At 43.6% G+C, this 14,577-nt stretch overlaps 1 protein-coding gene across 2 annotated transcripts in view; it reads left to right on the top strand.

The window, feature by feature from the left end:
- The first annotated feature begins 843 nt into the window (after nucleotides 1–843).
- The window catches only part of Sec61a2 (SEC61 translocon subunit alpha 2), a 56,271-nt gene continuing 42,537 nt past the window's right edge, over nucleotides 844–14,577 (top strand). For both annotated transcript variants that reach the window (XM_045135381.1, XM_045135382.1), the window contains exons 1-3: nucleotides 844–930; nucleotides 5,017–5,084; nucleotides 6,248–6,313. In XM_045135381.1, the coding sequence (XP_044991316.1) occupies nucleotides 924–930; nucleotides 5,017–5,084; nucleotides 6,248–6,313 (141 nt within the window). In that variant the 5' untranslated portion in view covers nucleotides 844–923. The remainder of the gene's footprint in view (nucleotides 931–5,016; nucleotides 5,085–6,247; nucleotides 6,314–14,577) is intronic.

Below are 14,577 nucleotides of genomic sequence, written 5' to 3'. Positions count from 1 at the left end.
AAATTTCACCTTCCTTCCATATAAATTATTCCCTTCTTGGACATAGGTCTGAACATGAGACCCCATTTTTGCATTTGGCTATTAGTCCTGATATATGAAAGCAGACTTTGCAGTCTTGGTTTGAGCAGGGCAGTTTAAAATCTGAGTAAGGAAGATAAATTTGAGGATCTTCTGTGTGCCAGCGTCTGAATATAACTTTCATTCTCTTATGAGATGGATGTTATTGTAGCTATTTATTGTAGTCGAATTAGCATATCTACTTAGTTGTCCAAAGCCATTTGAGAAGCATTAACATGTAGGGCTGACTGATTTCTAAGAATGCATTTTTCTCTTCCTACATCACGCTGCCCAAGAAGGGACACAGGGAATGTGGATGGCAAGAGGAAGCCACACCACCCAGGATCACCAAACAGTGGCTTCAGGAAACTCCTGGACAGCAGGAGGAGATGGAGAAGGTAGTCAGGGGGGAGCAGCGTCATAAGCTGCAACTATACCACGGGTCACAGATCTTTACAGATCCCTATGGCATTTCAGCAGGATGGGGCAAAATTCAAAGGTTGGTTCCGGTGGCTCAGCCTCAGCAGGTACCCCGATCTAGGAAACCTCCGAAAAAAGAAAGCCCGGGCTGCTACCACCTTACGGAGGCTCACAGTGGTCCGGCCAGCGTACACCCCCAACCCCGGAGACGGCCGGCACGAAGCCCCGCCCCCGGGCCCCGCCCCCAGGCGGCCGGCGGTGACCATGGCAACGCGGCGGCGGCCGGCCAACGGCAGGAGCCGGGCCTGGGGGCGGGGCCGGCGCCGCGCGTCACGTGACCCGGGGCGGGGCTTGCGTGGGGCCGGCCGCGGCGTGTCCGGAGCCGGCGAGGGCAGCGGAGGCAGCGCTAGGACGCGGTGCCCGGCCGGGCCTCGTCAGCCGCCGCCATGGGCAGTGAGTGCACCCTGGGCAGTGGGGCTGCTGCTGCCCGCGGGCCGGGGCTGCGCGGTCCTCGCCGGGCCTGTCCCCGGGGCTCCCGCCGCCGGCCGAGGCCTTGCGGCGCCGCTGCCGGGCGCAGGGGGACCCAAGGCCCCGGCTGTGCGCTTCCCGGGTGGCGGCGAGCGCGCGTGGCGAAGGGGAGACCCTTGGATTGGCGGGGGCGGGGAGGGGTCAGGGCCCGGGCCCGGTCAAAGCCGGGGCCACTTGTAATTTTTCTAGAACCTACTGGGAAGCCCGTAGTTGTATTCCGGAATCGCCACCCTTCCTTGGTGTGTTGCGATGTCTGTCTCCCTAATTAAAAAAAAAAAAAAAAGGCGATGCCATAGCATGTGTTTAGGAGAATGCCGTGGGTAGCCGGGCACGTTCCTTCAGCCGTCCACCGTAGGCATTCCGTAGCGTTCACCGAAGCCGCAGGGCTGTGTGCGCCGCGAGGGTGAGGCCTGGAGTGGCGGGATCCGCCGAGGGTCCTGCCCGACCGCGGTGGACCGCACGCATCTTCGCCTAGAGATTACCTAGCTGCTCGCCTCTTGGTTGGACGATAGGGTGCCCGCGTGTCTAATCTGCGCACCCATTGGCCAACTCGTGGACGTTGGGGGGAAATTAGAAAGGAAGTTAGCCGAACCCCTGGCTGTGAATTTACCTGTGATGGCGTAGGATTCTGCAACCTACGGATACATAGACAGGTGGCAGGCAAGTTTTGTTTGAATGCTCATGCCAATACAGAAATAATCATAAAATACCCAGAAAGGGAGAATAGGTGCTTGGCTTGAGGAAGGAAAAAGGATAAAGAGATTCTAGGAAGTGCCCTGATGTGACTGATCATTGTTTTGCATTGCAGGTTAATATTTTCATAGTTCAGATTTACTTTCCAAATAGTCCCAAATGGTATTTAGGTAACAAACATTTGTCTGTGAAACTACTAGACAGTAGTGGCTGCCATCATCTTAAGAATTGTTTAAGGGGCTGGAGAGATGGCTTAGCGGTTAAGGCCTTGTCTGCCACCAAAGGACCTCAGTTCGATTCCCCAATACCCACATAAAGTGCACAAGGTGATGCATGCGTCTGGCTGGAAGCCCTCGTGCGCCCATATTCTCTCTCATTCTCTCTCTTTCTCTTTGCCACTCTGCCTCTTCCCCTCTCTTAAATAAATAAATAAAAATAAAATATTAAAGAATTGTTTAAAAATATATTTGTTGTTTATTTGCAAACACAGAGAGAGAATGAATGAAAGAAGGAATGGGACACCAGGCCTCTAGCCACTACAAATGAACTCCAGATGCATGTGCTGCTTTATGCATCTGACTTTATGTGGGTACTGAGGAGTCAAACTCCCAGTGGTCAGGCTTTGCAAGCGTCTTCAACTCTTTGGCCATATCCTATTTGGCCAGTCCTATTTTGAGAATTAAGAAATGAATGTGGGCTGGAGAGATGGCTTAGTGGTTAAGAGCTTGCCTGTGAAACCTAAGGACCCCGGTTCGAGGCTCGGTTCCCCAGAGCCCACGTTAGCCAGATGCACAAGGGGGCGCATTCATCTGGAGTTCGTTTGCAGTGGCTGGAAGCCCTGGCGTGCCCGTTCTTAATCTCTCTCTCTCTCTGTCTCTTTCTCTCTCTCTGTCACTCTCAAATAAATAAATAAAAAATGAACAAAAAAATTTAAAAAAAGAAATTAATGGTATAGTGCTGGGGGTGCGTCTCAGCTGTAGAGTGGTAGAAGTGCTTGACTAGTGTGCAGTGATCTCAGGGTTGGAGCCCCAAAACAGTAAACAAAACTAAAAGATATTCTAGACCACTTTTATATTACTCATGCTAGCTTTAATGATTTTATATTTATTTATTTTAGAGAGAGAAAGAGGGGGAGAGAGAGAATGGATGTAACGAACTCCAGATGCATGCGCAGCCATGTGCATGTGGCTTAAGTAGGACTTGGAGAATTCAACTGGGGTTCTTAGGCTCTGCAGGCATGCCCCTTTACTGCTAAGCCATCTCTCCAGCTCCTACTCATGCCACCTTTAAAGCAATTCCAGGATGCTAATATACAGAATCCAGTGTGTGTATGAAGATGCTACCAAATAGCTATAGCTCGTATTCCTCTACATTACAGATTCTTCGGGGGAAGCTTAAAAAGTTGTCATACTCACTGTCCAGTTCACTAGCAGGACTTGACATGTCAGAAGATTGCCCAACCTTAAATAGAACCTTGGTTTATCTTACTTTTTTTTTGAGGCAGGGTCTCATGCCAACCGGTGCTGACCTGGAACTCACTCTGTAGCTTTAGGCTGGCCTTGAACTTATGGAGATCCTTCTACCTCAGCCTCCCAGGTGCTTGGATAAAGGCATGTTCCACCATGCCCAACCTTACTTTTATGTACTATAAAAATAGTCTGGGGGAGAGATGGCTTAGTATTTAAGGTGCTTGCCTGCATAGCCTAAGGACTCAGGTTTGATTCCCCAGTATCCACGTAAGGCAGATGCAAAAGGTGGTGCATGTGTCTGGAGTTCCAGTGGCTGGAGGGCCTAGAGTGCCCATTATTTGTCTCTGTCTCTCAATAAATAAATAAATTAATTAAATAAGCCGGGTGTGGTGGCACACACCTTTATTTCCTCCCCCCCCCCCCACACCTTTTTAATCCCAGCACTCAGGTGGCAGAGGTAGGAGGATGGCCATGAGTCCGAGGCCACCCTGAGACTACATAGTGAATTCCAGGTCAGCCTGAGGTAGAGTGAGACCCTACCTCAGAAAACCAAAATAAATAAATAAATAAAGTATTAAAAGTCTGGGCAAGCAGTGCTTTCTAATGAAATAAATTGTCATTTTCTGAGGCAATTCTTGAACGTTTGCAGTGGTTACTTGGGAAGATGACTTGGTAGTGAGATATGGTGTGCTGAAATGAAGTAGAGATTGTAGACTTTAAAAAATTATCATTAAGGGCTGGAGAGATGGCTTGGCAGTTAAGATGCTTGTAACCTCCAAAGCCTGACAGCCTGGATTCTAGTCCCCAGTGCCCACCTAGAACCAAGTGCACAAAGTGGTGCACATGTGCATCTGGAATTTTTTTTGTAGTGGCAAGAGGCCCTGGCATACCAATTCATATTCTCTCTCTCTCTTTCTCAAGTAAAGATGTTTAAAAAAGAAAAAAGTTATCATTAAGAGACCATTCTCTGATTTTTCTCACATAGTGAATTTTGATATCTTTTTTAAGTGGCATAAGTCAGTTTTTCAGATTAAGCCTATTTCCTGCTATACTTACATGGAGAAGGCATATTTTCCTATTCTACTTTTATCTCTCGCTCTCTCTCTTTTTGCTCTCTCTCTTTTTGAAGTAGGGTTTCACTCTAGCCCAGGCTGACCTGGAATTCACTATATAGTCTCTGTAGTTTCAGAGTGGCCTTGAACTCATGGTGATCCTTCTGCCTCTGCCTCCCCAGTACTGGGATTAAAGGCTTGTGCCAGGTTTATATTTCTGTTTTCTTTCACAGTACATTGTCTGCCTCCCATGTTTGTTCTCATTGTTGGTATAGTGATGTCTGAGTAACTTTTTCTAGAAAAAGGACTGGGGCCTGGGAGACAGCTCACTCAGTAAAGTATTTGTAATCCCAGTGCTGGGGAGGTTGGGGCAGGAGGATCCCTAAGGCTCACCAGCCAGCCAGTTTAGCTTGCTTGGTGAGCTCTAAACCAATGAGAGACCCTTCCTGGAAACAGTAAAGTAGATGATCGTCCTGAATGACATAGGTGGTTGTCCTCTGGCCTCCACAGGTGCCCACACATGTACCCTCCCCCCACATGCATATGCATTAATAAAAAGAAGAGGGTTGGACTTACACATGAGGAAGCAAAGCTGTAGATAATTATTTGATGACTTTCTTCTACTTAATAGCCCTCAAAACATTTGGGTTTTGTCTCTTGAACATTTATATAACTCATTTGAAGTGGAAATTATTGTGATTAATTAATTTTAGAGGAAGGGATAAATTGATCTTTAAAGAAAATTTGTATTTGGTTCTGTAAAAAGATACATTTTAAAACTTTTTATTTTCTTACAGTCAAATTTTTAGAAGTTATCAAACCTTTCTGTGCAGTTCTACCAGAAATTCAGAAACCCGAAAGGAAAGTAAGTATAATACTTAGTAATACAAAAAGTATTGGAATGACTTGATTTCCTTTCCTCAGCTATTTCTGGTTGCAATTCAAGAAATAATTGTTACTATCTTACTTGCAAGAGGCACAAAGTGACTGAAACTTACTAACTCTAGACAGGTTTCACATGCTTTCGGAAGTTTTACTCTGTAAGTTTCAGTATTTCAAGACAAGTGCCCTTGTGTTAGTTAAGATATGCTCCGTCTTTGATGATGCTTCCTAATTCCTGAGGTACAGGTTGTGTGTGGCACTTGTGAATGATCTGACTGACCTGTGAATGCCCAGTCTGCTGGTAGGTTTTGATACAACCAGTTATTTTTACACACATGAATGGCAATTATGCAAGTATGTATCTCCCATTTATTGGTTCATTCATTGGAAGTATAAATTCTTACTAATTTGAAACATCAAATTCATGAAATATAGGAAACATGTCTGTATTTAAGTTACTTTTCAAAAAGTAGAGACTTAACGTTTGAGAAATTTTGCTGTTCAAAAATGTATTTATAAGTTTATATTCAAATCACTCTACAATTCTTGTGCATTTTGCAAACTAAACTATTTAAATTCCATGTTAATCCCAAACTGGCCAGTTCCCAGGCTATTCTCTTCTGTATTTTCAATTTCTCATGAAATTAATAGGAATAAGAAAATAGAGATAGATAAAATCTTTGTTAAGTATACTATTTAGAAGCATGTTTCATTTTTAATGATTTGAGATGGTAAAGATAGTCATTCCAGTTATATGTAAGGCATCCAAAGAAACTATGGTCTTTCATAGTTAATGAAATATCCTAGGATTGCCTGTATAAAATTATAAGCCTGCTTATTATTACAGGCTTCTAGGTTTGCATGCTGTAATATTACCTGACACGTGTGTATTGGATCTGTGTTTGGCGTGATGCCCTCTTGAGTTCCATTTACTTTTTTGTAATATATACAAGATATGGCTGTATTTAAATTACTTTTCAAAAAGTGGAGACTTAAATTTGAGAAGTTCAGTTGTTTCTTTTAGCTAGAATTAATAATAGGAGCATGCTGTCGTGAGAACTGTTGGTAATGCTTTAATGTGGATTTTCCCTTTAAATTTGGTATGTCTTGGTTTGGGTTGATCATTCTTTGTTTTTTGTTATACAGATTCAGTTTAGAGAGAAGGTACTATGGACTGCTATAACACTCTTCATTTTCCTAGTATGTTGTCAGGTATGTAACCATAATACTGTCTGTATTATTGGTCTAAGGTCTTGATTAGTAAAAATTTGAAACTTTATTTGAGGTAAAATAATTCACTGAAATATAGTGAGCATTTTTTATTTGACTTTGTATTTTATTTTATTATTGGAGTTTAAAGATCAAACCTTGGGCCTTGTGCATGCTAGTCAAGTGTTCTACTGCTAAAGTCTGTCAATTAGCTGAACAGTGCTGTTCTGTTTAAACTATATTATTATTTTGATTATCTTGTTGTTGTTTTTTTTGATTTACTAGTAAGTTTGAACATTTCTTCTTATTAGTGTGTTTTTATTTGAGAGAGTATTGGTGTGCCAGGGCTTCTCACTGCTGCAAACAAAACAAACTCTAGATGCAGGCACCATTTTGTGCATTTGGCTTTATGTGAGAAATGGGGAATTGAACTTTGGGCTGGCAGGCTTTGCAGGCATACACCTTTGACCACTAAGTCATCTCCCCAGTCTTCCTGTTAGATATACCCTCCACCTCCAGGTAGGTTCTCACTCCAGCCCAAGCTGACCTGGAATTTACTCTGTAGTTCCAGGCTGCCCTCAAACTCATAGTGATCCTCCTACCTCAGACTCCCCACTGCTGTTTTTAAAGGTGTATGCCGCCACGTCTGGCTCTGTTAGTTTTTAGTAATGTCTTTGCCCATATTTTTCTTTTTTTAAAAAATTTCTGTATTTATTTGAGAGCAACAGACAGAGAGAGAAGAGGGAGATAGAGAGAGAGAATGGGCACGCCAGGGCCTCTAGCCACTGCAAATGAACTCCAGACGTGTGCGCGCCCTGTGCATCTGGCTAATGTGGGTCCTGGGAAATCGAGCCTTGAACCGGGGTCCTTAGGCTTCACAGGCAAGTGCTTAATCGCTAAGCCATCTTTCCAGCCCCCATATTTTTCTTGAGAAACATTTTTTTGTTACTGATTTAACACAGATTTCCATATATAAAAGTAACTTGGGGGCTGGAGAGAAGGCTTTGCGGTTAAGCACTTGCCTGTGAAGCCTGAGGACCCCAGTTTGGGGCTCGATTCCCCAGGACCCATGTTAGCCGGATGCACAAGGGGCCTCATGCATCTGGAGTTCCTTTGCAGCGGCTGGAGGCCCTGGCACACCCATTGTCTCTCTCTCTCTCTCTGCCTTTCTGTCTCTGTCTGTTGCTCTCAAATAAATAAATCAAAAATAAATAAAAAATTTTAAAAAAAGTAACTTGGGGCTGGAGAGATGGCTTAGTGGTTAAGGTGATAGCTTGTAAAGCCTAAGGACTTAGGTTCAATTCTCTAGAACCCACATAAGCCAGATTACATGGTGTTTGCTTGCATTGGCAAGAGGCCCTAGGGTACCCATTTTCTCTCTCAAATAAATAAATAAAGGTACAATACTTAAAGCCGGGCATGGTGATGCATGCCTTTAATTTCAGCACTTGGAAGGCAGAGATAGGATTGTTGTGAGTTCGAGACCACCCTGAGACTACATAGTGAATTCCAGGTCAGCCCGGATCAGAGTGAGACCCTGCCTTGAAAAACAAACAAACAAAAAAGTACAGTACTTAAAAAAAAATAGGGCTGGAGAGATAGCAGGTAAGGTGCTTGCTTGCAAAGCCCAAGGACCTAAGTTCGATTCCTTAGTAGCTATGTAAGCCAGATGCACAAGGTGGTGCATGCATCTGGAGTTTGTTTGCAGTGGCTGAGGCCTGGTGCACCCATTCTCTATCTCCTTCTCTCTCTCAAATAAATCAATAAAATAAAACACAAATAAGTAACTTGAAAAAAATATATAATGTTTTCTAGTTTGCCTGTGATATTATAAATAGCATGGTTTAAATATTGTCCAAATCTTCAGAGTTCTAAGATATACTCTGTTTAAAAATTAGTAAAATACAGAGTTCTGGAGAGATAGCTCAGCAGATAAGGTGCTTGCCTGCAAAACCTAATGACCTGGGTTTGATTCCCTAGTACCTACATAAAGCCAGATGCATCTGGCATTTGCTTGCAGTGGCTGGAGGCCATGGCACGTCTGTTCTCTTTTTTCTTTTTGTCTCTCTTCTCTGTATCTATCTGCTTGCAAATAAATAAAAATAAAAAATAAAGCTTAAAAGTGGCTCTTGGGGCTGGAGAGATGGCTTAGTGGTTGAGCGCTTGCCTGTGAAGCCTAAGGACCCCGGCTCAAGGCTCAGTTCCCCAGGACCCATGTTAGGCAGATGCACAAGAGGGCGCATACGTCTGGAGTTGGTTTACAGTGGCTGGAGGCCCTGGCGCGCCCATCCTCTCTCTCTCTCTGCGCCTCTTTCTCTCTGTCTGTCGCTCTCAAATAAGTAAATTAAAAAAAAATTAAAAGTGGCTGTTTCTTGGGCGTGGTCGCGCATGCCTTTAATCCCAGCACTCAGGAGGTAGAGGTAGGAGGATTGCTGTGAGTTCAAGACCACCCTGAGACTACAGAGTGAATTCTAAGTCAGCCTTGGCTAGAGTAAGACCCTACCTCCGAAAAACCAAAAAAAAAGAAAAAAAAGTGTCTCTTTTTAAATTAAGTTTTTACCTAATATATAAATACATAGACATTGGCCTGGAAAGATGGCTTGTTAAGACACTTGCCTATGAAGCCTAAGGACCCAGGTTCAACTCCACAGGACCCACGTAAGCCAGATGTACAAGGTGGCACATGCATCTGTAGTTTGTTTGCAGTGGCTAGAAGCCCTGGTGTACCCATTCTGTCTCTCTCTCATCTGCCTCATTTACACTCTCTCAAATAAATTTAAAAAATATATTAAAAAAACACAGACATTGTATTAATAGAGGTACTTCAAAAATATTTTATTTATTTGTTTATTTGAGAGAGAGAGAGCAAGAGCATGAGAGCATGCCAGGGCCTCCAGCCACTGCAAAGGAACTCCAGACACATGTGACACTCTGTGCATCTGGCTCATGTGGGTACTGGGGAATCGAACTCAGGTCACTAGGTTTAGCAGGCAAGCACCTTAACTGTTGAGCCATCTTTCCTGCCTAAATATTTTCTTTGAATATGAAATGAACAGATTATTATTATTTTTTTGTGAGAAGCATCCGATTATTATTATTATTATTATTACTAATAACTTCCATGATTGTAAACAATATCCCATGGTAATGTCCTCCCTCCCCCCACTTTCCCGTTTGAAACTCTACTCTCCATCATATCCCCTCCCCCTATCAATCAGTCTCTCGTTTATTTTGATGTCATGATCTTTTCCTCCTGTTATGATGGTCTTATGTAGGTAGTGTCAGACACTGTGAGGTCATGGATATCCGGGCCATGAAATGAACAGATTATTAAAGTGCTTTTACTACTGGTTTAATTTTGTTTTGGATGGTGGATAGTTGTTTTTTTAATACAGAACATACAAGGAAAAACAGAACAATTATTTCTGTTTTTACTATCTGGTTTTAATATTTTGAAAATTTCCCTTTACTGAAAAATCAGATTTCACAAGGTATGGTGGCACATGGCTTTAATCTTAGCACTTTGGGAGGCAGAGGTGGAGGATTGCTGTATGAGGCCACCCTGAGACCTCATGGAATTCCAGGTCAGCCTGGGATAAAGCAAAACAAGAAAAGGGCTGGAGAGATGGCTTAGAAGGCATTTGCTTGCGAAGCTGAAAGACCCAGGTTCGATTCTCCAAGACCCTCGTAAGCCAGATGCACAAGGTGGCACACGTGTTTGGAGTTTGTTTGTAGTGGCTGGAGGCCCTAGTGTGCCCATTCATTCTCTCTCTGCCTCTTTCTCAAAAAAAACAAAGCAAAACCAAGAAATTTTCAGATGTCATGGAGGTATATGTAGAAAGTAAAATATACCATTGATTTTTTTTTTATTTTTTTTGAGGTTGAGTCTAGCTGTAGCCCAGGCTGACCTGGAATTCATTATGTAGTATCAGGCTTGCTTCAAACTCATAGTGATCCTCCTACCTCTGCCTCCCAAGTGCTGGGATTAAAGGCGTGCGCCAACTGGCTGCACCCACTTTTTAACTGTACATTTTGAAAAAATTGACAAATATGTGCCCACAAGAACATTTCTCTTATCCCTTACATGGTTCCTGTAACTTTTCTTAGTCAGTGTCAGGACCCAGTCCTAGTCAAGCATTGATCTACTTTCTGTCACTTTGTTTTTTTCTAGAATTTCTTATGAATGGAATCATACAGTATTAGCTTTAAACATCTGACTTTATAGGGTTTTGAGATTCATTCCTATTGTCATTATGTTAGTAGTTCTTAATTTTGAGTAGTGCTTGGTCATATATCATAATTTTCCTACATGTGTCTGGTTTCCAAATCTTGACTATAGCAATGTTGTTGTGGGCACGGGTGTAGAAGTCTTACCGTGGACAGCGCTTTCATCTAGGGCGCATACCTAGGAGTGGGGTTGCTATTTGTATCATAAGTATGTGCTCATCTTTGTATGATATTATAAGTACTTTTTTTAGTGCTTGCTCACTCTAGCCCACTCTGTGGTCCCAGGCTGGCCTCGAACTCACAGTGATCCTCTTACCTCTGCCTCCTGAATGCTGGGATTAAAGATGTACACCACCATGAAACATAATTTTCAATGGTAATTATTACTGTTATTTTTTACTCATGAGACTCTTGCTGTGTATCCTAGATAGGCCTTTAACTTTTTAAAAAAATATTTATTTATTTGACAGAAAGAGGGAGAGAGAGAGAGAATGGGTGTGCCAGGGCCTCTAGCTACAGGGCCTCCAGCCACTGCAAACGAACTCCAGACACATGCCACCGTGTGCATCTGGCTAATATGGGTGCTGGGGAATTGATCCTGGGTCCTTTTGCTTTGCAGGCAAACGCCTTAGCTGCTAAGCCATCTCTCTGGCCCTTAACTTTTTTTTTTACCGATAGAGAAGGGAGGGGGAAGGAGAGAGAATTCGTGGACCTCAGCCACTGAAGTCGAACTCCAGACACTTGTGCCACCTAGTGGGCATGTGAGAACTTGTGCTTGCCTCATCTTTGTGTGTCTGGCTTATGTAGGATCTGGAGAGAGATTGAACCTAGGTCCTTAGGCTTCACAGGTGTTGCAGTCAGGTTCTCATTGCTGGTAGAAATCACCTGACCAAGAGTAGATTGTGGGAAAAGAGGGTTTATTTTGGCTTACAGGTTCAAGGGAAAGCTCCATGATAGCAGGGAAAATGATGGCATGAGCAGAGGGTGGACATCACTTCCTCACCTACATCAGGTGGACAACAGCAACAGGAGAGCTTGCCAAACACTGGCAGGGGAAAACTGGCTATAACATACACAAGCCCGCCCCTAACAATATGCTGCCTCCAGGAGGCGTTAATTCCCAAATCTCCATCAGCTGGGAACCTAGCATTCAGAACACCTAAGTTTATGGGGGACACCTGAATCAAACCAGCACAGCAGGCAAGTGCCTTAACCGCCAAGCCATCTCTACAGCCCGGGGTCTTTAACTTGGAATCTTCCTGCTTAGCCTCCTGAGTGCTGATGACAAGAGTGTGTTACCATGCCTGGACTAACTAGGACATTTTGCCTATTTTAAGGTCATAAAGAAAAATCTTCATGACCTTACAATAGGCTGGCCTGGGTTGGCCTGAGTTTGATTCCCCAGTACCTATGTAAAGCAAGATGTACAAACGTGTGAGTAGATGTGGAATTTGTTTGAAGTGGCAAAGACCCTGCCACACCCATTCCCTCTGTCTGCTTGCAAATTAAGACACAGCAGTAACAACAAAAAACTTTCCCTAGTGAATTATCTTGGAATCTTGGTTGAAAATCAGTTTTATCCTGTCAGCATGATTCTTCCTGTGTTCTGCTGTCTTGGTCTGTGTGTCCATGTTACAGTAACTGTGTTGTTCTGATAACTATAACTTCATAGTAAGTCCTAATCAGTACAAGCCCAGCAACTTGGCTACTTATAAGAAAGCACCTATCCTAGGTCCTTGATATTTTCAGATAGAATCAGTTTTACATGAAAATCCACTGGGATTATGATTTGGGTTGCTTTGAATTTATTAATTGACTTAAGAGAACTGTCATTTGAAAATCCCTGAGTCTTTTTTTTTTTTTTTTTTAATATATTCTTTGGGTTTTCAGGGTAGGATCTTGCTGTAGCCCAGGCTAATCTGGAATTCACTCTGTATTTTTAGGGTGGCCTCGAATTCACGGTGATCCTCCTACCTCTGCCTCCCAAGTTCTGGGGTAAAAGGTATGTGCCACCACACCCAGGTCACCCTGAGTCCTTTAATACAGGACCCCGCACACTTGCTTGTAAAGTTCCAGATGGTAAATAGTTTGGCATTTGACATGACACCAGTAAAAGAATGTCACAAACCTTTAACCCCACCTACTCTGGAGGCTAAGGCAGGAGGGTCAAAAGTTCCTGGGCTACAGAGTACATCATTCTAGGCCAGCCTAGGCAACTTAGTTGAGATCATGTGTCAAAATACTATTAAATAGAGGGTTAGGAGCTGGGCATGGTGGTTGCTGCAGTCAGGTTCACACTGCTGGCAGAAGACACCCAATGAAGAGCAGCTTGTGGAAAAAAGGGTTTGTTTTAGCTTACAGACTGGAGGGGAAGCTCCATGGTTGTAGAGGAAAATGATGGCATGAGCAAAGGGTAGACATCATCTCGTGGCAAACATCAAATGGACAATAGCAACAGGAGAGTGTGACAAATGTTGGCAAGGGGCAGCTGTCTATAACACTCATAAGCCCACCCCCCAACAATACCTCACCTCTAGGAAGATCCAATTCCCAAATTGCCACCAGCTGAGGACCTGGCATTCAGAACACAGAAGTTTATGGGGAAGGTGCACACCTTTAATCTCAGCACTGGGGAAGCTGAGGTAGGGAGAGAGCCAGTCTAGGGTAACAGAGTTCCAGGTTAGCCTGGGCTAGAGTGAGACTGCCTCAAATAAACCAAACCGAACAAAAAACAAACAACAACCAACAACAAAAGGGCTGGAGATATAGCTGAGTATAAGAGTGCTTGCCTATCGTGCAGGAGGCCCCCAGGTTCAATCTCTAGAACCACAAAAATAAACCAACAAAAAACCCTTCATGTCTCACTAGAATACAAAAGAATGACATTCTCCTTTCTGTACAGTTTGTGCAATAAACTTGTTTATGCCTTTTATGTTACTTTATTTGTACCCAGTGTTTAATGTAGATGCTAAGCTGTTTGTTTTTGACTTTCTCATTTTAAGTAGATCTGCCCAGTGTGGGTGATTTCTTGATCTTCTTTCAGCTGACTCTGAAACAAGTTCTAGCCAGTTTTCTGTAGCTGGAGGGAATGGTGGGAGGTGAGATAAGTACAACCACTGCTTTTTGTTGACTGTGGAGGCTATATTCTAGGCCTCAGGTCATTTCTCAGTCCTTAAATTTGGGATAGCCCTCTAATCCCCAGTCTCGCCACCCCCTAGAGGCACAGCCCCATGGCTCATTTCCCTTTAGTCCCCTTTCTTCCCAGCTGCAGTTTCTAGACCCCCTTAACCAGAGCAGGGGAAGTAAGGCTATCTGTGGTTTACTTTCTCCACAGGGGTATGTTAGTGGGGATTCTGAGGATTGTGCTGACTGCCCTGTGCTGTGTCCTCAGGACTGTGCTGGGATCTCCTATGAAGTGCTTTGAATCAGCCTCTTTATTGTTTGGCTCCTGAATCATATGCTTTTCTTCTTGTTGTAACAAATGCTGATGAAAGCAACTTAAAGATGAAAGGATTTATTTTGGGTCACAGTTGAAGAGAGTACAAGTCCTTCATGGCAGGAGGACCATGTGGCAGCTGGTCACACAGAGCCTACAGTCGGGAAGCAAGAGGGATGAGTGGAGGTGTTGAGCTTGCTTTCTTCATTCTTTTTATTTAGTTCTGGACACCGGCCCATAGGGTGGTGCTACTGCATTTAGGGGTTGGTTTTCCCTCCTCAGTTAACCAAGCCCAGAGTTGTACCCCATCAAGTGACAACAACTACTCATCACTGCCAGCTTGCAGGTTTCTTTTCCATAGCTTTTAAATTTTTTGATAGCTTTTACTATCTTATGTGTATGTTTTTTTAAAAAATTTTAATTTTAATTTATTTACTTGAGAGCGAGAGAGAGAGAAAGAGGCAGGGGTGTGGGGAATTGGTGCACCAGGACCTCCAGCCACTGCAAACGAACTCCAGACGCTTGTACCCCTTGTGCATCTGGCTAACGTGGGTCCTGGGGAATCGAGCCTTGAACCAGGGTCTTTAGGTTTCATAGGCAAGTG

The sequence above is a fragment of the Jaculus jaculus genome, chromosome 15 (genome assembly GCF_020740685.1).
Source record: "Jaculus jaculus isolate mJacJac1 chromosome 15, mJacJac1.mat.Y.cur, whole genome shotgun sequence".
Lineage (NCBI taxonomy): Eukaryota > Metazoa > Chordata > Mammalia > Rodentia > Dipodidae > Jaculus > Jaculus jaculus.
This window is presented reverse-complemented; position numbering and strand designations above follow the sequence as displayed.